Source organism: Panthera onca, chromosome A1 (assembly GCF_046562875.1).
Source record: "Panthera onca isolate mPanOnc1 chromosome A1, mPanOnc1 haplotype 2, whole genome shotgun sequence".
Taxonomy (NCBI): domain Eukaryota; kingdom Metazoa; phylum Chordata; class Mammalia; order Carnivora; family Felidae; genus Panthera; species Panthera onca.
In genome coordinates, this window is record NC_138339.1 from 33,708,227 (window position 1) to 33,731,430 (window position 23,204).

Sequence of the window (23,204 nt, forward strand, 5' to 3'; positions counted from 1 at the left end):
ATCTCCAATTAAAGGTCACAGATTATAAAACTGGATAAAAGAACAAAACCTAACTGTATTAACTACAAAACTCACTTGAAGACATTAATAGGTTGCAGGTAGAAAAATGGAAAAAAATATACCATGCAGAGTGAATATATTAATGTCAGACAGTAGACTTCAGAATAAGAAATATTACCAGAGATAAAGTACAATATAACGATAGAAGTTAATTTGTTAAAAGAGCATAACAATTTTAACTGTGTACTAATACAATAATGGAGCTCTAAAATCTACAAGCAAAAGGTGACACAACTGAGTTGGAAATTAACAAATGCACAATTATAGCTCAATATTACATTACTCCTCTCTCAGTAACTGACAGGACATAGAAAACATGAATGCTATCTACCAACTTGACCTTACTGACTTACAGGACACTCTCCCCAACAAGAGCAGAATACACATTCTTTTCTAATACAGCTGGAACAGTCCCTAAGTCTATCACTAAGATAGACTATATTTTAGGCCATAAATAAATCTCTAATTCAAAAGGATGGAAACTATATAAAGTATGTCTTCTGACCTCAAGATAATTAAACTAGAGATCAACACAAAGTTTTGTGTTGATGGATCATCACATACCTGAAATTAAATGACATACTTCCAAATAACCATTAAGTCACAGAAAAAAAAAAATCACACGAGAGATTAGTAAATATTTTGAAGAGAAAATGAAAATGAAAACACTATATATAAACATTTGTGGATCTCACTAATAGTGTTTAGAAATTTATAGCATCACATACTTATATTAGAAAAGAAAGGTTCCAAACCAATGATCTAAGGCAGGAGTTGGCAAACTCTTCCATAAAGTGTGAAATGGTAAATGTCTTAGACTGACAGGCATACAGTCTCTGTTGCAACTACTCAACTCTGCTGTTGCAGCATGAAAGCATCTACAGGTAATACATAAATCAACAGATGTGGCTGTGTTCCTGTAAAACTTCATTTCAAAAAGAGGCAGTGGGCCAGATTTGGCACATGGGCCATATGTGCTGACCCCCACTAGAACATCAGCTACCTGAACACAGAGAATTTCATCTGTTCTGTTAACTGCTGCATCTTTAAGAGGCAAGAACAGTCATGCCCCTTAATACGTGCCTAATAAATATTTGTTGAATGAACTAATTTAATCCCCATCACAAGCATATGAGTTAAACATTATCATTTTTATAAAAGAGTATACCAAGATAAAATGATCTGCCATACCACCAGTAAGTGACAGAACCAGTATTTAATTAAGCATAGATCTGTCTAATTCCAAAGTTCTGTATACCTTTCACCTCATTACACTGATATGGCAAAAGCATTACCGAATAATTATAAAAGCATAATGCCACACATACATATTTTCTCCACCATTTTCCTTACCCATAGTTTGTAGTTTCCTGAGCCTTAGGGCCAAATAAATAAGACAAATATACGTTAAATCCATATCTATATCTGTAAGTTTATACCTTTATTCTTACTTTAATCTTTATATTTTTATACCTGTATCTATGGATTTAATATTTGGACTACACTTGATGCAATTAAACCACCAGATTGAATCCTTTTTTTAACTTTTAAACTTTTTCCCAGCTGTAATGAGATATAATTGACATAACATTGTTTAAATCTCGAACACAAAATGCCTTAGTTGTACAAGTCAGAAGACTAGAGAGTTAGCTTATTTAAAAAAGACACAACTAGAATTATGAAACCAATTTTATGCACTCAGACATGTAGCATACATGAGTACACCCATTTGTATTTCTTCTTTTAAAATGCACAAATAAAGTTAAAAATGTGAGGGAAAAACAAACATAAAACATCCTGTTCTCCTTTGCCCTAAGAATCCCTCATTAAAAAAAAAAAAGAAAAAAATCCCTCATTTCACTTCTCCCCACACAGAAGCAACAAGCCCTCGGCTGTCGTTTCGCTCACACACAGCAGCGCTGTCCGGCAAGCCCCTGTTGCAGGCTTTCAACAACCAGCTCCCATCGCTGCTCGTACACACCTGCTTCCCTTCACAAGTCAATAATCTATGGCAGCTGTTTTCTAAAAATAGGCACTAGGAAAGCCAGAGAGGTTCTGAATGCAGATTCAACGGGCTGCACATCTGTCCACATTTTCGTAGCTTGCCTGGGGTTTTACCATCATCAGGGGTTTTACCATCATCACGATAATCAGGGAACTCGAAGGAGCCAACTACTATTCTGTCGCATTTTCTCTCTTCAGATGCTCAGGGCAGAACTTTTCAAAATCTGTGTACAGGAGATCAACACTGCATACTAGGAAGCTATTAAAGGATAAGACAAATAGCATCCATACAATTTGCCTGCCTTAAAAGCTTAATGTTTATTGTAATCTGACATCGTGATGATGGATGGGGATGCCATGATGCAGAGAATCTCAACGCTTTACAACCATTGAAAGATTATTCAACTCACTAAAAAGATAAAAGCAAATGAAAAATGATATAATAAAGCTGAACTTTTCAGCTTCTTAACTGCCAGATCTTGCAATAAAAATATATCTAAATTTTAATAATCAACATAAATCTTTGAGACAAATAGAAATAGATTGCTCCCTGAAACTATAAGAAGGATAGACTGTACCTTATCCATAACCAATAAGAGCCAGAAATATGTCCTCAAAGGGCTTAATTTTGGGCATTTGAACATGAACTGAGGATAAGCAGGTAGTACTAGTTACTGTAAAATATAGTCTTGCTTACATCAGTGTAATTTAAGGCAAATATTCCCTCTTTAATGTTAAGCAATAGAGGAATGAAAGAGATAACAGTAATAGCCACTATTTAGTGGAATTCTTTTAGTGGCCACTTTAATTTTCTTCTCAATTAATCCTAACAGAAATATGTACTCCAAATTGTATTTGTTAGAGGAAGAACTAAAATTCAGATCAAATTTATTACAAACTAAAGTTCATGGTCTTGACTCTTAAACTCTTCTGCATTCAAAAGAATCAAAAACATACACTATGCATCACATATAAAGAATCCAAGAAGTGATTATGAGCTATTAAAGGAAAAAAAGAAAAGCTCGTCAGAAATGACATTACCATCTTCTATTACCAAATGAGTGGAACCAGACACAAGAACATTTTTTATGCTTAGTTTCTGTTCCTTCAGAACTCCAGAGTTCTCCATCACTGCCCCACTAGGTCCAGTCATTTGGAAATGCATGAGCTCCAATTGTATTAAGACTATTTATAAAGTTAACCAACACTGATTTTTTTTTAATCACTCACAGGAATCCTCACAGGATATATAAAAACGTGATACGTGTTGAAAAATCTTTCCTACAAATGACAACTACATAAGGTATACTCTGTGTGAGCTTCCAGCTTCACTGGGTGCCAAACCATAATATAAACAAGACATACACTGACTTTTTAAAGATGCCTATGTTCCTTAAAGACAATATGTTGATGATATTTCTGCTCCATACTCGGGACCACTGTGCAAATTGATTTCAAACTTGTTAAATTTTGTTTCAAACTTGTTATCTCTAGACTTAGAGATACAGACATATTTAAAACTCTATTGTTTCTGTCCATAGTAACTAATTCTATTCCCTTCTCTGCCAGGTACCTCCAACTTTTCCTTCTTGTCAAATAATAACAACCCATTTATTTAGCTTGTACTATGTTGTCAAGCTCTATGATATGTACTTTGTATATACTATATCATTTATTCCTTTATATAATCCTATAGAGTAGGTAGTATTATATCCTCATTTTACAGATGAAGAAAAAGTAGGCAACTGCCTCAGTTACACTGCTAGCAAATGACAAAAATTGGATTTCAACGCAGGTCTATCTCACTCCGAGGCCCTTGCTCTCATCCATGGAGCTAGGAGACCCCAATGAGACACCAGAAATTAGCTAATCTCAATTCTTCATTTTATAGATAGGGATGCTTTAACCCAAAGAGTTTAAGTGACATGTTCAAGGTCACACCTTAATTACTGGGTAGAGTCAGGGCTAGAACCCAGAGCTTACTTTTTTATGCTCCTTCTAACTATCCCATGTGGTCTTTTTCTAAAAATTTGAGAACAGAAATGTATTTTGATTTTCTACACAAGTAAGTATTCCCATAAACTGTCAATCTGATTCACTGTACAATATTCAGGAGATCCTCCCTGATTTCTCTGAAGCCTCCAAAAGCTGCCAACTCTTATAACCATGGCTGATTTAGAATGAACATGTTTAAGCTAAAATAACAATATACTCCCTAATATTAGTGGTTCAATGATGTTTCTCCCTTACATTTTATTTTTTAATTATTTTTAATTATTTTTTATCACTTTAAGTAAACGCTATTCCCCAACGTGGGGCTCAAACTCACAACCCCAAGATCAAGAGTCACATGGTCAGGGGCGCCTGGGTGGCTCAGTTGGTTAAGCGTCTGACTTCGGCTCAGGTCGTGATCTCGCAGTCCGTGAGTTTGAGCCCCGCATCAGGCTCTGTGCTGACAGCTCAGAGCCTGGAGCCTGTTTCAGATTCTGTGTCTCCCTCTCTCTGACCCTCCCCCGTTCATGGTTTGTCTCTCTCTGTCTCAAAAATAAATAAAGGTTAAAAAAAAATTAAAAAAAAAAAAAAAAAAAAAGAGTCACATGCTCTACCGAGTGAGCCAGCTCGGTGCCTCTCTCCCTTACAGTCTGTGATTTACGATCATTCTTTAATATGCTGGTTCGCAAACCTGGCTACAGATGGTAATCATCAAAGTTGCTTTTAAAATGCCCAGTGCCTAGGCTACATCCCCCATTAATTAAATTGAAACCTCTGGGAGTGGGATCCAGGTATCAATAGTTTTTTAAAATACTCAGGTGATTTTAATATGACCAGGGTCTTAATTATTCAAACCTTAAAATAATATTTCACAGTATATTAGATCAAAAGAGCTAAAGACAATCTCTAACACTGTCATCAACTATATTAATCCACCTTCCTCAAAGATTACTAGAGGAAAATATCTAAGTGATTTCAGAAAAACTCTCAAATCATAGAACACCAGCATCAGTTACTTAAACAAATTCCTTGTAGCTGATGATATAGAAAAACACACAGAAATCCTGAAGTACACATCCAGAAAGAGTAACCTGAGCTACCAGCCAAAATGAGTTCATAATCATGGACATGCACTCATTATTGTTTCCACAAACACATTACAAAGCAACAACCTGGTATGTAACAAACCACACTCATAATTTAAGTCAACTGATTATAGTCCTTTTTCCAAAGCTAATTCTATGCTTTCTTCCCTGATTTAGGTGATTAGTAAATAAAACTTTGCATTTCAAATGCATGTTTAAATATCACAAGTTTTGAATTCCATAAGAGAAGACAATGTGACTGATTACCTATGAGGTCACATGACCAATTGAGAGGTTTTTTTTTTTTTTTTTTTAATCACTATGAATGAGAAAATACAGAATTAACATAAAATTAATAAATTTATTTTTGTTCTTTCTAGTTATAAAAACTTAGCTATAATATTTGTATTTCTTATCTTTATCAGAATTAGCCCATTTATTTTTATTTATTTTTTTATTTTTTTATTAAAATTAATTTTTTTTTAACATTTATTTATTTTTGAGACAGAGAGAGACAGAGCATGAACGGGGGAGGGTCAGAGAGAGAGGGAGACAGAATCTGAAACAGGCTCCAGGCTCTGAGCAGTCAGCACAGAGCCCGACGCGGGGCTCAAACTCACGGACCGCAAGATCGTGACCTGAGCCGAAGTCGGACGCTTAACCGACTGAGCCACCCAGGCGCCCCAGCCCATTTATTTTCAATCTTCCCCAATTCTCTGTTCTCATGGGAAATTGTGTTTTAACCCTGATCCTGCCTTTTAGTCCTCTAGCAAACGGGCAAAGCCAAATAGTTCTCAGTAGCTGTTTTACCAAAATTTGACCAAAATATTAAATGTTATGAAAATGTTTCATTTTTGTAATAATTATATTGTGCTCTCATAGCAATTCAACAAGACTTTTCTTAGTATTTCAAAAATAACTACTCTGACCCAAGCGTAAGTCAGAAGAAAAATGTGTACTTACAGGTATCATCCAGTTAGCCAGGTCACCATATTTGGAAACCTGCATTGCTCCTAGCATTGTTAGATTCACATGGCCCCTGAGAGAGAGAAAAGGAAATATAAAGCAAACTTTGTAAGCTTTATGTCCCATTTGCTTGAAACTGCCAGCAATTAAAATAATTCTATAGCCACCAAAATAAATTTGCTTTCTCCTACCCAACACCTGATTTCAAAATCAACCAGCTCAAGCTGGTATAGAGAAATAACCATTAAGAGTTCTTTAAAAAAAAATATAGCCTATATTGTCTCCAAAAACAAATAAAAAACAGGTGTACACGGTGAGTCTGTTTCCTTCAGTAAGGGAGAATGTGGCTTGATTTGAAGGCAAACGCTAGCTAGAAAATGAAAACAATTTTGTAGAAAACGTTAGGATCCTTAGAAAGAACTTTAAAAATATTTACTTTGGTATACTCAGCACACAGATATAAATTCCATTTGGGGGGGGTTCTTTTAATAACTGTGAGATGAATGTTCCAATTCCCAACATTCAATGTGAATAATTTCACATCTTGGTGCAACTGAACAAGCCCATGAACATTTGCTGGCTGGGAGACGTGGCTATGTTTCGGAGTCTTGCTAACACGCTCAGAGGATGACTCAGTTCATTCCACGCCATGTGAAACACGAGGGGCTCCGTTGTTACATACCCTCTAATCATTGCAAATGATTCATCGCTGGAGAAGTAAGAGGCTCCTGGAAGAACAGTAACTGTTTCCTTGCCTAAACACACATACACAAGAAAGGAAACAAAGGAAAGAAAAGGCTATTAGATTTCTAAGAGTGGAAATCATGTAGAGAGAGGTCTATACTTTCTCTGTTTCCTAAAGAACTAAGACCTCTTTAACCAAACAGCAGTGGCAGTGGGGTTGTGGGAGATCCACTGGGAACTGTCACCCTGTGAAGAGGAGTATTTTGTCACAAGTATTGTTCAGATTTGCCCTTGCATGGTGATAATAGAAAGACCAACTTTGAATTTTCTTATTGTTTTTGTAATTCTCTACAAAGCACCCCCTATCACCTCTAAGCATTTCTGCCTCTCCCCAACCTCCACTGCCTCCACAAGCCCCTGCTAAATGCTGATGACCGTGAGGGAAAAAGGAGCCCCTGGGATGCATCTAGCAACACTCTAAGTCACTGGAGCAAAGAGATTGTGTGCAAAGATATGCAACTTGGAAGGAAATGACACAAGAGATGCTCCTCAGATATTTCTTAAAAAAAAAAAAACAATAAATAATCTAGAAAGTAAGGTTCCCCCCACCTAATTCCTTAACATCATCAGGCCTGAATCTCTTCTTTTAATCTCTCTCTGCCTCATATTTCAACTCTCTTGATCCTCTAAGTTTCTGTTAAAATCATAGGACTTTGATGAGATCAGGGAATAACATCCTAATACTGGCTCACGTATTTAATGGTAACTGGTTTTTTTTTTAAGGGTAACTTCTAAGAGGTCCTCTTGGGAAGATCTCAACCAAAATGTACACCTCATAATTAAAGAGCTGAAAAGGATCTTCAAGTTCATCCTGTCCTCACACAACCAACAGTATCACCTGACTTGTATTTCAGCTGCTTTCTTTTTGTGATCTATTTCCTGTGAGTACAGTGCCCAGGAGAAGAATCTGGCCTCAACCAGAAAAGGACTCACATGCCATTTTGCCAAATAGAAGTCAACTGTATGAGAACACCTCATGCATTATCCCAGTGTAATAAAGCAGTCAAATAGAAGGGGAAGAAAAGTTATGATACCAGGGTTGGAAAAGAGAAAAGCTCCCAGACACAACAGGACTAGGGTGGTCAGATCATGCCCAGCTGTGCAACACAGCTGTACCCTCAGCTTTTCAAGCCTTGCCTGAAAGTTAAATTCTCCATCAATATCCCTCTCCATTTGAGCTCGAGTAGAGAGAAACAGTCTATTTATATCATGCTGAAATATTTATTCCCAAAAGGAGTCTGATTCTAAACAAGGGAAACATTTTCACATCTTTCAAAATACTGTAAGATGAAAATCTTTGGAGAGTACTTTCTGGTGTGGTCAGGAGGGGCTTTTTGGTTTAGGATTTGGAGGATTAAATGAAATAAGGTCCTTACTCTGGTACCTGGCACAGAGAAAGGACTCCATAAACACAAGCTTCATTATTGTCACTATTATTATATTCCTCACTCCGAACCTACTTGTAGAAGAAATAATGCCATCGCCCCTGTAGGGATAAATGCTACTCAGCAACTGGCTTATGTGGCAGAGTTATACCGCCAGCCTGGGAACTCTAAGCTTCAGGATAGGCATGATACAACTAAACTTGATCCTAACACAACTTCCATATCCAGTATATTTGGTTCCTGACCAGTCCTATGAGGTGCAAGGGGCAAGAATGTATAGGACAAAAAAGCAGAGAAACATAAAAATCTCAATTCTTTGTTCTTCACGTGCTAAATCACAATGACTTCCAAAGGGCAATCTCCACCAGCTGACAGTACGTAGAAGGCATTATTTATCGCTCACAGGAAAGTTGGAGATCAGTGAGAGAGTCTTGGCTCTCCCCATGTGATTTATGAAGCATAGTTTTATTTAAGAGCCCAGAAAACAACTCTCATAAAATATAGTTATTGTCAGGTACCTGCTAATACATTCTGCAATCTTATAAATTACATTCTCTGGAAGCCAAGTTAGTTGTCAGTATTTTTAAATATCCAATATCTAAGTAAAAATAGATATCCTAAAGTTGAATCCATGCTTTCCAAATACAATGTCCAAATTTGGTCAATAAGTAACTGTTATCAACAATACAATCAATATTTTAAAGGAAAAGAACTTTCTTATTTGCCTATTCCTTATTGACTTCTGTTTCCTCCAGTTTTTCTCTGCATTTGTCTAGATCCTTTCGTAATATTTGGGCAAACACAGTTATTCAATTTCACAGTTACTGAGTCCTTGGGCTCATGATTTAACGTGGTGTTTATTCAATATCAAGTAAAATGTCTGCTATGTGCCTTGAACGGTGTTACAAACCAAAACACAGACGTCCTAAGCTAATAGTTCTCAAACTTTAACACCAATTAGAATCACATGGAAGGCAGATCTCTGAGCTAAACTCCCAGAGTTCATAATTCAGTGAGCTTGTGATGAGTCCTGAGAATCTCTGTTTCTAACAAGTCTCTGGTGATGCTGATGCTGTAGGTCTGGGGACCACACTTCGAGAACCACCACTCAAAGCAAAAGGAATATACTATTCAGTTAGAGAGACAAATATACACGAATAATTACAAGGCAAAATGAAAGACACTAGATGTGTTACAGGTTCAAAGCAGGGGCATTTCTGAGGATTTGGAGAGGACAAATGAACTGGAGCTTGAAGGACAAGTGTAACACATTTCAATAGGAAATTACTGATAAGGAGATGGGGATGCAGAAAGAAGGGGACAGAACAAATGAATCTGATGATGCATGCAGGAAGAGCAAAGGCATGGAGAAGGGAAAGCATGAAGCATGATCAGAATAGACCACTTGGGGGCGCCTGGGTGGCTCAGTCGGTTAAGCATCCTACTTCAGCTCAGGTCATGATCTCGCAGTTCATGAGTTCAAGCCCCGCGTTGGGCTCTGTGCTAAGAGCTCAGAGCCTGGAGCCTGCTTCAGATTCTGTATCTCCCTCTCCCTCTACCCCTCCCCTGCTCATTCTCTGTCTCTGTCTGTCTCTCAAAAATAAATAAATGTTAAAAAAAAATTAAAAAAAAAAAAAAGAATAGACCCATTAGTCCAGTATGGGTGGACACAGAAGTCCTTGAAGGGTGTAGTGGAAGATGAAGCTAGAGAGGGCAGTCCCAGCCATTAGATAGATCCTGAACGCTGTACTATTCGTTTCTTAGTCTGCAGACCTATGATTCTTCAGCTGTGGCACGAGGACCTCGAGAGAAGGCACTATTGACATCTGGAACTGGGTAACTCTTTGAGGGGAGCTGTTACATTATTGTAGGATAATTAATAGCATTCCTGGCCTCTACTACTTGCCAATAACACTGGCAATCAAAAATGTCTTCAGACATTGTCAATGTCCCCAGGGGAATAAAATCCCCCACCTGCTCATTCAGAACCACTGCCCTAGAAGCACATGACAGGGGCCAAGGATATTTATAGGCCATGAGGTTAACATGGTGGTTCTTTCTAAAGGTGTTTTAACCAAAGGTAAGTCATTTAAAACATTATTTGATATTAAAATAAGAAAACCTGGGGTGACTGGGTGGCTCAGTCAGTTAAGTGTCTGTTGGTTCTGGCTCAGATCATGATCTCACAGTTTTGCAGGTTCAAGCCCTTCACGGAGCCTGTGTGGGATTCTCTCTCTCCCTCTCTCTCTGACCCTCCCCCTACTCACGCTGTCTCTCTCTCAAAAAGTAAACTTAATAAAGGAAAATTTTTAAATTAAGTAAAATAAGAAAACACAAGAAGTAGAGAAAAATGTGAAATGTACATTAATATGAAAGCTAAGGGGCACCTGGGTGGCTCCATCAGTTAAGCATCTGACTTCTGCTCAGGTCATGATCTCATGGTCCATGGGTTCGAGCTCCACATTGGGTTCTATACTGACAGCTCAGAGCCTGGAGACAGCTTCGGATTCTGTGTCTCCCTCTTTCTCTCTGCCCCTCCCCCACTCATGCTCTCTCTCAAAAATAAATGTTAAAAAAATTTTTTTTAATTAAAAAAAAAGAAAGCTAAAACATGAGACTGACTGAAAGTTGCGCAATTGCATTGGAATATTCCAAATCTTAACAGGACCTCTGAAATGCTGCTGTCAGCACTGCCTTCTGAACATTTGTAAAACTCAGGTTAGGAGTGGGTTCAACTCAATGTGTAGAGGAAAAGGCCAGGGGCCAGGACAGCAGGCTGTGTGTGAGTCCAGTCCCTAGCAATGGGATCTTGAACACATCACATCACTTTTCTGTGCCCCAGTTTCCCAATCTGTACAATAAGTTTTTACTTAAGGCCCAAATGGTATATAACACGTGTGAGAAAGTATGCCACAAACCAAACAGTGCTATGCAAGTGGCAATCCATTTTTACATAACCCATGAAGTCATTATTTAGAAAAAGGGATCCTTAGAAATAGTTATCTAAAAATTTTAATACACTGATTACACCCAGAAATGTAACTCTTGGTATTCATTCGAAAGGATTTCTGTAAAAATCCTTTCAAATTAACACAAACAATGGGTCTTGCAGGTAACTTCCAAATCTGAAGAGTTGAGGAGACCACAAATATATATTCTGGGTTCTTTAGCTCAAACTATTTCCTCCCTAAATTAGGCAGCTCCAAAATCAAAAGCAACATAAATCCCAAAAAGAACTTTGATGAAGGAGCTGAAATACTATTAAACTGATTTGCAGCTTGGCTTCCCAAAAGCAATGAATTATTGTTTTACAAAGCAGTCAAAGATTATACAATGTATTTCAGAAGTTAAATAATAAAACTAGTGGCTTCATTAGGGTTGAGCTACTCTTAAGCTCATGGAATCAGAAATAGGGCTACTGTCCAATAGTCACTGAAAAGATTAACTACTTTTCCAAGGGAAGTGGGTTTTATGAACTAAGGCCTAAAATTTGGAAAATGGGAGTTATTCATTTTGCAAATAACTCACTAACATCATAAATTAATTAAACCAAGCAGCAAATATTTTCACAGATCAATGAGCTATTGCTAAAGGGTACAGTACAATTAAATTACAGCCTTAGTTAAATGTCATTGCTTTATCACAGTGGGCCTTTCAGGGTTGAGTCGTGTTAGCTAATTCAACTATTCAACCAGAAGCAGTTTTACTTCCAAAAATTCTAAGTATCAAACATCAATTCTGCTTGGCAGCTGGCCTTTATGTTCAGCTAATACTGCTTCTCTTCTGAGATTTACATGTACTATTTTTGAATGTGAAATAATACTTTTGTGGGGGTAGAGTGAATAAGAGTAAAAGGGCAAAGAAAATCATGCTAGGATATAAAAATCAGCTTCTTATGAGCAGCCCCAATCTAAGGATAATCTTCAGCCCCAACAGGGTGGCAGTGTTACCTCAAGCATGGGCAGTGACAATGACCAGATGGTCTGGCTTGTTTTTTCTCCTCTAGGCTGCTACCACATGCAACTCTATGTCACAGTCAAATTTAAAAAAAAAAAAAAAAAAAAAAAAAAAAAAAGGCAAAGCATATGCATGTGGGAATAAAGACAGGTTGAGTCCCAGTTCAAAAAAACTCCATTACTCACATCACTGGGTCACACTGAGTGGCAGAGTACATCATTCAGCACCCTTGAACTCTTGAAGAATGCTCTCCTACTCCAATGACAACTAGGGGGACAGTAAATATTGCTCAGAACAAAAACCCCAGTGTGCCAGATCCTTCCTTTTGCCTAGATGGATCCACTTGTCACCCCATCATAAAAAGGCAGACATATTTCAACCTAGGATTGGCCAATGGAAGGCACAAGCAGAAGGTCCAACAGAAGAGCCCCCATCCCTCACCCAGATTTCTGCAAGATGGCTGTTTCTCTATCAAAGACCATTGCTCCTATTAGGTGGCCCTCTCCCACTACCGTCCCTTAAGGCCTTGGGGTGACAATAACTCCCTATGGTGCTTCACCATCCTTTCCTGGTTTCCCTCAGTCTTGTTCATACCCTTGTAAACTGTTCTTTCCTTTAATTCTATTCGTTACCCTATTTGGGAGTGCTCTATACATATAGCCAGGACCCTGACTGATCTACCCACCAAAGCTCTTGCCACTATATGTAACCCCACCTACAATTTCTCCCTTATCTTATTCTTCCCTAACCAAGAGACGATAAGCACACCAGACAAAGAAAAGATTAGGAAGTCCTCTCTCCCCTCCTCAGTGAAAAACACAGTGGAGCACTCTCCAAGAAAAGATAAAGAATCAAGCCCAACTCCTTACTCTTATTTGCCAAAAAAAAACCCTAAATTAACAGCATTGGAAAAGCACGTAATGAGGGAGTTTACCTGCATTGATTAGATCTGCATCAACTTCATTTTGTAGCGGATATGGACCCTGTCAAAGCACAAGTTCAATTAGTAAAAGAAGTTCTTCACTGAATCATACACTAAAATTGTAATATAAATGACTTCTCTAAAAACGTTGGGAAATTACTATCAAAAGACTCGAGGTGAACCTTTTAAAAACAATTCCAATGTTTTCATGGCTGTTTCTTCTATTGATTAGTCTTTCCTACACTAATAACTGTGATAAACAAAAACTATTTCCTAAAAATTACCAAAGTTTGAAAGAAATGTTAAGCTATTAGAAATATAGGTCAGTAAAACAAAAAGTAATTATTTAGTACCTATTATGCAACCAATGTTATCCATAAATCTTCCTGGTAGTCATCAGTGACTATAAACAAAATGGCTGCCTACTGGACTGGAAGGATCTGGGGAGGCAAAGTTTCATATTTTTTGGTATACAGCATCTAACAACCCGAATTTGGAGTCCTAACCTTATCTCTCACAACACCTAAGTTGTGAAGCTTTTATTTTTCCTTTGCCTGATTACTCTCAATTTTGCTTTTTAATTTTGTATGTATTTTTACAAGGCACCTCTACATTACTTCAATCGGGTGAGTAGTTTCATAACATAATATCTAATAGTAAACAAAAGATGAGGAAATAGAAATAGGGAAAAAAGGCACAAGACAGAACCAAAAATGAGGAAATTCTAACATACTTCCAAAAAGAGGGACCAAACATATATCATTTAAATAAACTGAAGTGGCAACTATGTTTTAGGACTATGTAAATTTTCCTTCAAACATTGACTATGGGTAAGATACACCTTGTCTTCAAAATGAGGGGACTGGTCACTCTATAAATAATCACATTTTGAAGATATGTGAGTCTTTGATGGTAATATGAATCTGCTTTTATTCAGACTCATGTAAGTTTTGTGCTTTTGAAATTGGTCAAGATTACTGCCTCGATCATGTCAACTGTATGCTCATGATCATTATTCATGTTTTAAAGACTGGATATACATCTTACATATGGACAGTTTTTATTGCACTAACAGTTAAGATCTACTGAGAACAGAAGATTAAAAATCTTATAAATTGGCCAAACTATAAATAACCTCTGCCACAGTTAATATTATTTAAAAAAAATGTCATCCAGGAAGCAAAAGTATTTCTTAATATAATACTGAATAAAAAGTATGCACGAATTCTATGAGAATATTGAGCTCATATGGAAGATTAATCTTGAAGAAGAGAAAAATTCTTCCCTTTCGAACAACCTGACCTTGAAATGACAATTAGGTGAGAGGAATTTTTGAAATTCATCAACTGTCAAAAAATGTCCCTGTTCCTCAAGTAAAAACCTTACTTTTCAGTTACTCATCCAGAATCTTATTGATCATTATAATAATACAGAATTTTTAATGACCTTCGTTATCTTGTCCAACCACACAAAAGTTAGAAATAGTTATCTAAACCGGACACTGTGAGGTCTCTCTGAGGCAGGTACACTAGGGGAGGTAGACAATGACAAGCTAACATAAGAGGAGCAGTCAGAAAGCTCACATAGTCAGGGAACTACCATCTCCTACATGAAATACAACACTACATGCTCACAATTACCACTGTTTTATGGGGGAAAATATTTTATTATGATGTCAAAAATATAAAAAATAAGGTGGGGAACTTTAAGCTAACAACTCTCAGAAGATTTCATTGTATAGACTACTTCACTCTCCATCGAGACTGGATAAAGAAAACTTTAATTTTGGTCTTACCAAACCCAGGATTCCATTTTCACTTTGCAGATGAACTGTGATATTTGGGCTGATAAAGTTGCTGGCCAGAAGTGGGATTCCTATGCCCAAATTAGCTGGGGAAAAAAGATGTTAAGGTCCACTGCAAAACAGGTAAAGAGATTATGCCATAAATCTCCTACATATATAAATCTGAACTTCTCAATTCTAAAGGCACTTGCTCTGAATATAATCACTGACTACATTCTCCCATCATCCTTGAGGCACTATTTTCTAATTTTTTTTTTTTAACGTTTATTCATTTTTGAGACAGAGAGAGACAGAGCATGAATCGGGGAAGGTCAGAGAGAGAGGGAGACACAGAATCCGAAACAGGCTCCAGGCTCTGAGCTGTCAGCACAGAGCCCGACGCAGGGCTTGAACTAACAGACCGCGAGATCATGACCTGAGCTGAAGTCGGACGCCCAACCGACTGAGCCACCCAGGCGCCCCTCTAATTTTTTAAAAAAAGAAAATTTCTAATTTCAATAACATTAATATGCTTTCCCATAAAGATAACAAAGTAGTGGCTTCAGAAGACTAGCCAAGAGGTCATTTTTATTGTAAGGCATATTTTATATTCATTAATGTGCTTAGCAAACTTGAACTGATGTTATTACTACTTATTATGACTGATATATTATTAAACATGGCTTGACCTTTGTTTAAAAGCAATTTTCACTATTTAAAACTCCAACTAAAAATAATGATTTAATATTCTCAAAAAAGGCTATCATTTTTAAACTAAAAAAAAGTTTTCTCACAATACCAATGTCTGCCCAAAACTGTAACGATTCCTTTGGGTCACTGAGATAACATTCATTGGTAAGTGAATCTTCTCTAGGACATAAAAGAAGGGGGGGGGGGCGTGTAAGTTTTAGCGAATATAATTGAGACCATATAAAGAGTAGCTGAGTGTTGAATCTTCTTCCTCAAATGACCAAAACTGGGTCCCGATTTGTATGTGATGGTGTAGATTTAATCTTGCCTCGCAACACAAGCAGGCTCCTCAGATCAGAGATACACACACTCTGCCTGGAACTGCTGTCCATGCTCTCCTCGACCACCACACGCCAGCCAGAATTAGTGCAGAGGATGACAGCACTCTGATGAGATTCCAGTAACAGTGAGATCTTTGTGAATCAGAGCCGGAAAAAATAAAGTTTGTATGTGCTGCCGTGTTACAGACTGCGAGGGGGGCAGGATGACTCCATGAACCAGGTCACTGCTCACAGACACAGGAACTCGATGAAGCTATGACAATAGCTACTTAACTCATCTACAAATCACAAGCTAGCATAGTTTGTACTTTATTTCTCACAGTGATGTACAGACCACACTGAGATATTATTTCCATTAGGAGTATTTTCAGATAAAGGCAACCTACATTACAATGCTTCTACGTAAATGCTTTCATTGTATTCTATAATTTTTTCAGGACGTGACACAGGAGGAGTATTCTTCAATACTTTTTAGTGGGTCAAATGCTAGGGGTAAAGAGGTCTATATACTCTGGGTTGAGAAAGAGCAGGTGATATGGGAAGACCATTTATATGAACTGACTTGCAAATATTTTTCATAGGTAATAGAGTAACGGTGAATAAAGAACACCTAGAAGCCATTAGTATCTAAAATTAGTGTTATCATACAGTAAGTATTTAAATATCAATGGGTAACCAAATGGCTGGAAGTGAGAAGAAATCCCAGGGCCTAGCTTTTACCTGCTAAGTTAACTTGGCTGGCTCTATATCCTGCTGATAGAGGAGCTGAAAAGGAGGCACTATTATATTCCACTCTCCTATGTGAACTCTCACCATAACACAGGGCATAAACTGGAAAACAGAGATAAATGAGGTGGTGGGGTAAAAAGAAAGTTTTCCCAGTCAGTTTCAGTCTGAAAGATGATATTCATGGACAGGGAAGCTCGCAGAATGTAGACTCTTGTCATGTTTCTAGTCCCTCCTGTCCTAGGCCTTTAAGTAAGGCCATTCAACAAATACTAATTTTATCAAACACTATTTGTATTTATATGCATTACTTGTTATATGAATTATATAGGTCAATGTTTGATGTACTGAAAACTAGCAAAATGGGGAAGAGGCTCTCACATCCAAAATATGAATAATAAGGGACACCTGGGTGGCTCAATCAGTTGAGTATCCAACTTCAGCTCAGGTCATGATCTTGTGGTTCGTGGGTTCAGGCCCCATGTAGGGCTTTGTGCTGACAGCTCAAAGCCTGAAATCTGCTTCGGATTCTGTGTCTCCCTCTCTCTCTGCCCCTCCCCTGCTTGCACTCTCGCGCTCTCTCTCTCTCTCTCTCTCTCTCTCAAAAATAAACATTAAGAAAATTTTTTTAATCTCAATAATAATTGTACTACATTATCTCAACCTATCTCTTTTTTTGACAAAGTATCTAAAGCAGAATTTGTACTGTCCATTGAATACCCTTACAAAGCATTAGACATAAATGGGTACGCTCATGGGATCTTTGCAGAGGAAACAAGCGGTTGTTAAGAAGTTGAATCTTATGTTTCAATGAGTATGCAAATGTCAGAACACAGAAAAAGTAAATAGCACTGTTATAACTAGTACTTCAGAGATTTGAAACCTTCATCTTGGGTAATCTCTTTTCCCAATAACCTTTAGCCAAATGCCAAATTGTACTGAAATCCATTGTATATTAGAAAAAAGCTAAGCAAATTTTAGTTGCCATTTTGCTTTAAGAAGGCAAACAGATAATTCTAATTTCATATACCTTGATATCTTTAGGTTATATGCCACACTTTGTAAAAATTTATCCATTGTTTTAAAAATTACAATGGACTAGAAAAGAATCACTATGCAGGAGGCCTAGGCACCTGATGAATATAGAAAAAGTGAGGGAGGTGCTCCTGAGTGGATCAGTTGGTTAAAGGTCTGACTCTTGGTTTCAGCTCAGGTCATGATCTCATGGTTCGTGGGTTCCAGCCCCACCTTGGGCTCTGTGCTAACAGCAACATTAAAAGCATTTAAACATTAAATGCAATTTTAAACAAAGACAAGAAAAAGTGAGGGCTAGGCCTCTGCCCAGTCCCAGAAAGATAAAGGATACCATACATGCCATCTTCAAATTCAAGAGCTGCCCGCTTGATGATACGTTCCCTTACATTATCTCCAGGTTTACCGGATTTGGCTTTTACATCTTCCTCTTTCCGGACTGATAAACGCTTTAAAATAAACAGAAATGATTCATGATTGAGGTGTACCCTGTATTTTATCACTGCCGAAATCTAAAATTTTATTGGAAAAAAACGTAGGTCTCTCCCTTTACTAAAACTATGAGGCAAATCTACAATATAACAGAGTTGTTTGTTTTTTTTTTTTAAAGAATACCATGGGTGGTATCTGATGACAGAAATAATTTTTTAAGAAGTGAAAGAGGCCAGATCTGTTTGAAGAGAAAGATGTATCTGTTCTGTCTTTTTGAAGCAAGTAATCCCTCTGTTGCTGTCACACTGACTGCTGCTACTATTAGTCTTAAGACTTCTACAACTGAATTCTTCTCAGGTGCTCAAGGATTGAGCCAGAGCAAAGAACAAGGAACAGACCTTGGGACTCTGTTTTTGCCGGGCTGTCAGAATGTGTTCACCAGGTGTCGCTACTGCCAATTGCGTATTTCCACCTGAAGAGTCTGGACTGGTTTTGCTACAAGCGCATCACAGAAATCATAAAAATATCCAAAAACCAGCCAGGAAACTATTTCCATTACTAAATCTTCTTGACATAGACTCTGGTTGCTATTTGCAAATGTCCCACATCCTCTCTTCTCAGTCCCTTGAACTTAGTTTTAGATTGCAAAATGTCTTTCTGTTTGATGCAAGGTAGAGGGTATCTCTGATTCCCCAGTATCTCCCACTGCATGTCTATTCTGTTGCTGAACCCTACATAATTATGAATTTTGATACCACTTTTGGTCCAGCTGAGCATTCTTCATGCTCTCAGTAGCCTTAGAACATCTCCAATGCCCCTGATGCCTACCCCTTGCCTACACCTTGCCATGATCTCATATCCACCCAGCTGCCCAGAGCCCAACACTGAGGGGAATGACTTTCTGGACTTTATATACTGCAAAGCAACTTTAAGATTGATAGACATTTCTGAATAATCAAACACTAAGAGTCCAGCAGGGCTAAAGCCTTCCCTACCCTGTAGAACAGCCAGCCAAAACTAGGCAGTGTAATAAATTAGGACAGTTACAGAAGCCTGGAAGACACAGCCTAGAGAATCATGTACCTTGGTGATACACACTTTCATAAACACAAGGCACTAATGGGCTGGACAATAACATAGATGATCATGTCCCCTTAGGATGGACACATGAGAAGCTCCTACTAAGATCCAAAGCAGGACTTTCCATTCAGCTTTAATTTCCTATCATCTGGAATGGCCCCAGGGGCACATAATCTCTGATAATCAGATTCATAAATTCTAACAAAGAAACTAAGTCAATTACCTCAATCCTTTTCTCATATTTTTCTCCCTTTATAAGGCGATGTACATAAATCTTAGGAATATGGATGTCTTCTGGGGCAAATGATCCAATATCCACAATTTCTTCAACCTAGGCCAAGAGAAAATAAATTAATTAGTGAGAGCTTAAGCTGAAAATTTTTCCATTTTGAAAAAAGTCCATGCATCTTTATCTCCAACTTAGGTTGGATATACAATGTAAAATACACATACACACACGCATATGTGTATGTATGTAGGTGTGTGTGCATATATATGTGTGTATGTATGTAAAAGAGAACACATATGTATAAACATACATATATGTGCATGTATACAAAAGAGAGAGAATACACTACACACAGACACTTCTGGACCCACAAAAAAGAAGAAACTCAAATACATGTGTCTGAACATAAAATACAGAACATAAAGCTCCAGAACTTAGTCTCTGCCTAAAAGAGCCTCAGTTACAAAGTTGTCAAATGGTTTCCCAGTACAGCTGCTTGAACTTTCACAAATTGCAGCTCAACTATGGAAAACTTGAAAGCACAACCCTTAAACCCTGATTTTCAAAATTAATGGGAGATTTATCATATCAAAGACAAAAATCTGTAACAACATCTGCTTGGTCAATTGAAAAGCTTTTTAAATATAGATACAAATGCTATCTGTAACAGTTTTTAATTATTTGTTATTAGCATCCTAGGATCGTGATAGAACTGCAATTGCTGAAATAATTTTACTTAAAGACAGATCATTAATTTCAATATGGAAATTCAAAAAGGAAAATATTAACTAATGACTAGAAATGCTCAATGTGATTAGAATTAAAGTCATTTACAGAGCAAAAGGGCATTATATAGCAGCATGAAATGCTCCTAGTTAGTCTGCTACTTTATAATTCATTTTAAAAAGGACAAATGAAGGGCACATTGTATACACTGTATATTAACTAATTTGACAATAAACTGTATTTAGAAAAAATAAAAATAAATAAATAAACATTAAAAAAATAGATGTCAGCTGGGGGGAAAAAAAGGACAAATGAAACAGTATCTTTGCATCAACATAAAAAGAACCTCAGAATAACCACGATCAAGAAAAACTAAGGTCAAACTAAGGTCAATGTTGTTGGGGTCAAAGAACTATCTTTCTGGTGCCAAGAAAAAATATTACCTTGAAGACTATTGGGTGCTCAGCTTAGTAGGTGTCATATCCAAAGCAAAGAACGATTTCCTTAAATGAACTAACTTGCGCAAAGTGACCTGTATGAAACGTGCCTCCTGAACTAAGAACTGAGCTCTCCAGAGGTCTTTGAGGTCAAGTAGCACTCTTTATGCTATTCTACCCTGTATGCCCACGCCACACTCCTCCTCCAATGAAAGCACACCAGGAATCACAAGAATCATTTTGGGTATTATGCACTGCTCCCAAATAGCTGAGAAAAACAGAACGTGGTAGATAAAAGCTATCTTTAATGATAATTAGAAGGATCTTAATGAAAATCAAACAAAAACTCCAAGGAGGAGTCAGTAAACATATGGGCATCCCAGCTGAAATAATGGGTAGAGATGCACAAGTGCATTCATCTGAAAATGAGTTCGAGGGAGGCTAGGGGACTTCCCATCACTGTAATCTGCACCTTCCCTCAAAAACTTCTCTATGCTCCAGTAGTTCCCACTCAGGGTGGTGACCAGGTAAAGAGGAGTAGATACCGGAGATGCAGAGCAGCTAAGCATTATGCTACTTCTTCAAGTACTTGGAACTTTTAGCCGTTAGGGCTAATTCACATCTTTATACTTATTCAATTCAAGCCTTCAAAGAGTTTCGGGACTTAAACAATTTTTTTTATACGTTAACCCATTAACCCTGAGGATATACATGAAGATTTAGTATTCAATAAAATATTGGCCATACCACTTGTTACAATAAGAATGAGCTGGAAACAACCTAAATCGTCAACAACAGGATAACAGTAAAATATATAGGGTACATCCAGATGATATATCAATATTATGCTTTCATAATACTTAATGACATGTCATAAGTTAATGTTGCATAAAAAGTAAGATTTTGTATAAATAACTATTTATAGATATGCTCTTTGGCATAATTGTCTCTCTACCTACAAAAAACAGAAAGGAAATACACAGAAATGTTAATAATTATTATCTGAGTAACAGTACAAGTTATTTCTTTTCATTTTATTTTGATAATCAAGGGGTGAAAAACTTACAGTTTTTTAAAGATACAATGGACACTAAGTAATTAGTTTCCCAAACCAGAGAATACATAAATGGAGGATGTCATAAATTCCTTAATTAGTTAGACATGTACCAAAAGGACACATTAAAAAAAAAAAAAAAAAACAAAAAAACAGGGAGACTCAAAAAACAAAAACAAAACAAAACTGTGATTTCTAAACTCTAAAAGCACTTACAACTTTATGAAATGAATTAAGGAAACTCTTTTGTCTACTTTTTTAAAGATAATGCCAATTATTCTCCACGGCTAATGCTGTTCCAAAAGTCCAGACCCTCATATCTTGTGCTTGAATTATTGTAGCAGCTTCCTAATTGGTCTCCCAGCCTTTATCCTTCAGCAGGGACAAGAAACATAAAAGAAAATAATAATAATAACACTTATCACTCAAGCTAGAAATGCTGATGGGAACCAGTCACTTTTCTTCTGATTCCAATAAAGAAAGTTTTGACAAAAAACATCAAGGTAAGACAAAGTTTCTTTACCAAGGGTAACGACATCATGACTTTCACAACAAATAGGGTGAAAGAACGTGTTCTGGTAAAACAACTGACGAAAAGCAGGAATCTGGTTGAGTGTCATCAGTTCTATGCTTTGTCATCCTAATAGAAGTGATTTTCATATCATAGAAAATGCAAGTACAGCATTTGTCAAAACAATATCAACACTCCACAGTACTGAAAATTTCTATACAAAACTCAAAGCTTTCTTAGAGTGGGTTAGCAGAGTTAATAGCAAAGGAAGAAAATATTTGAAGTACAAACCAAAAGAAGAAAACATATGTTTTCAGACAATCTGTGAAAAGAGTTTTAAAAAACTGAAGAGGCAGAACTATCTTAATGCTAGCTATCGAAGGGACTGAAGCCTTCTGTGCAGGCTTTGTGTGATTTTGAGAAAGAACAGTAAGGAAGAACCAAAGTGGGGGAAACAAGTCTAGTGAGATCAGGCGGTAACATAAGAGCTAAAAGAAATCTGAAAAGAAAGATGAATAAAATGAGGCTGTTAAGAAAAAAAGTAAAAAGCTCACAAGAACACTCACTAACAATGGCAGAAATGTTCCTCCCGAAATCAGAAGTGGGGAAGACAGAAAATAAAGAACAAAGAAAATCTCAGTGCAAAGCAGTGAGCATATTTAAGTTTAAATATGCTCAAGATGGAGGAAAGGTAGTTAAGAACAACCCAGACCTCTGGCTGGCGCTAAGCATAGTTCTTAGGCAGCACCATCTGGTTCATCTAGAAACCCAGACACTTGAGGCTTCTCTAATTAGTACATGTCTTCAGTCATTAGCAGGAAAATAGAGGCTAGGAAATGTTAATTATTATTGATTTGAACTTTGTTTTAAAAGGTTGCTTTCTCTGCCCTATACCCTTTCTACTTTATAATTCTGAAAACTTTTATTTTAAAGCTCAGACAAGGATAAGAACTCATCCTTGGGTGACAATGTCTTTGTTTTCACTTGGCAAATATTACTTATATCTCAGGTAAGGGAACAGAGGAGCTACAAGGCAATAACTTTCTTA

At 37.1% G+C, this 23,204-nt stretch overlaps 1 protein-coding gene across 1 annotated transcript in view; it reads right to left on the reverse strand.

Annotated features, from left to right (window-relative positions):
- OXCT1 (3-oxoacid CoA-transferase 1) overlaps positions 1-23,204 on the reverse strand; it is a 137,533-nt gene that overhangs the window by 54,212 nt on the left and 60,117 nt on the right. Inside the window, exons 8-13 of the mRNA XM_078445145.2 lie at positions 19,423-19,530; positions 18,022-18,136; positions 14,911-15,005; positions 13,128-13,176; positions 6,790-6,862; positions 6,105-6,180 (exon numbers count right to left, since the gene is read on the reverse strand). Coding sequence (XP_078301271.2) covers positions 6,105-6,180; positions 6,790-6,862; positions 13,128-13,176; positions 14,911-15,005; positions 18,022-18,136; positions 19,423-19,530 — 516 coding nt within the window. The remainder of the gene's footprint in view (positions 1-6,104; positions 6,181-6,789; positions 6,863-13,127; positions 13,177-14,910; positions 15,006-18,021; positions 18,137-19,422; positions 19,531-23,204) is intronic.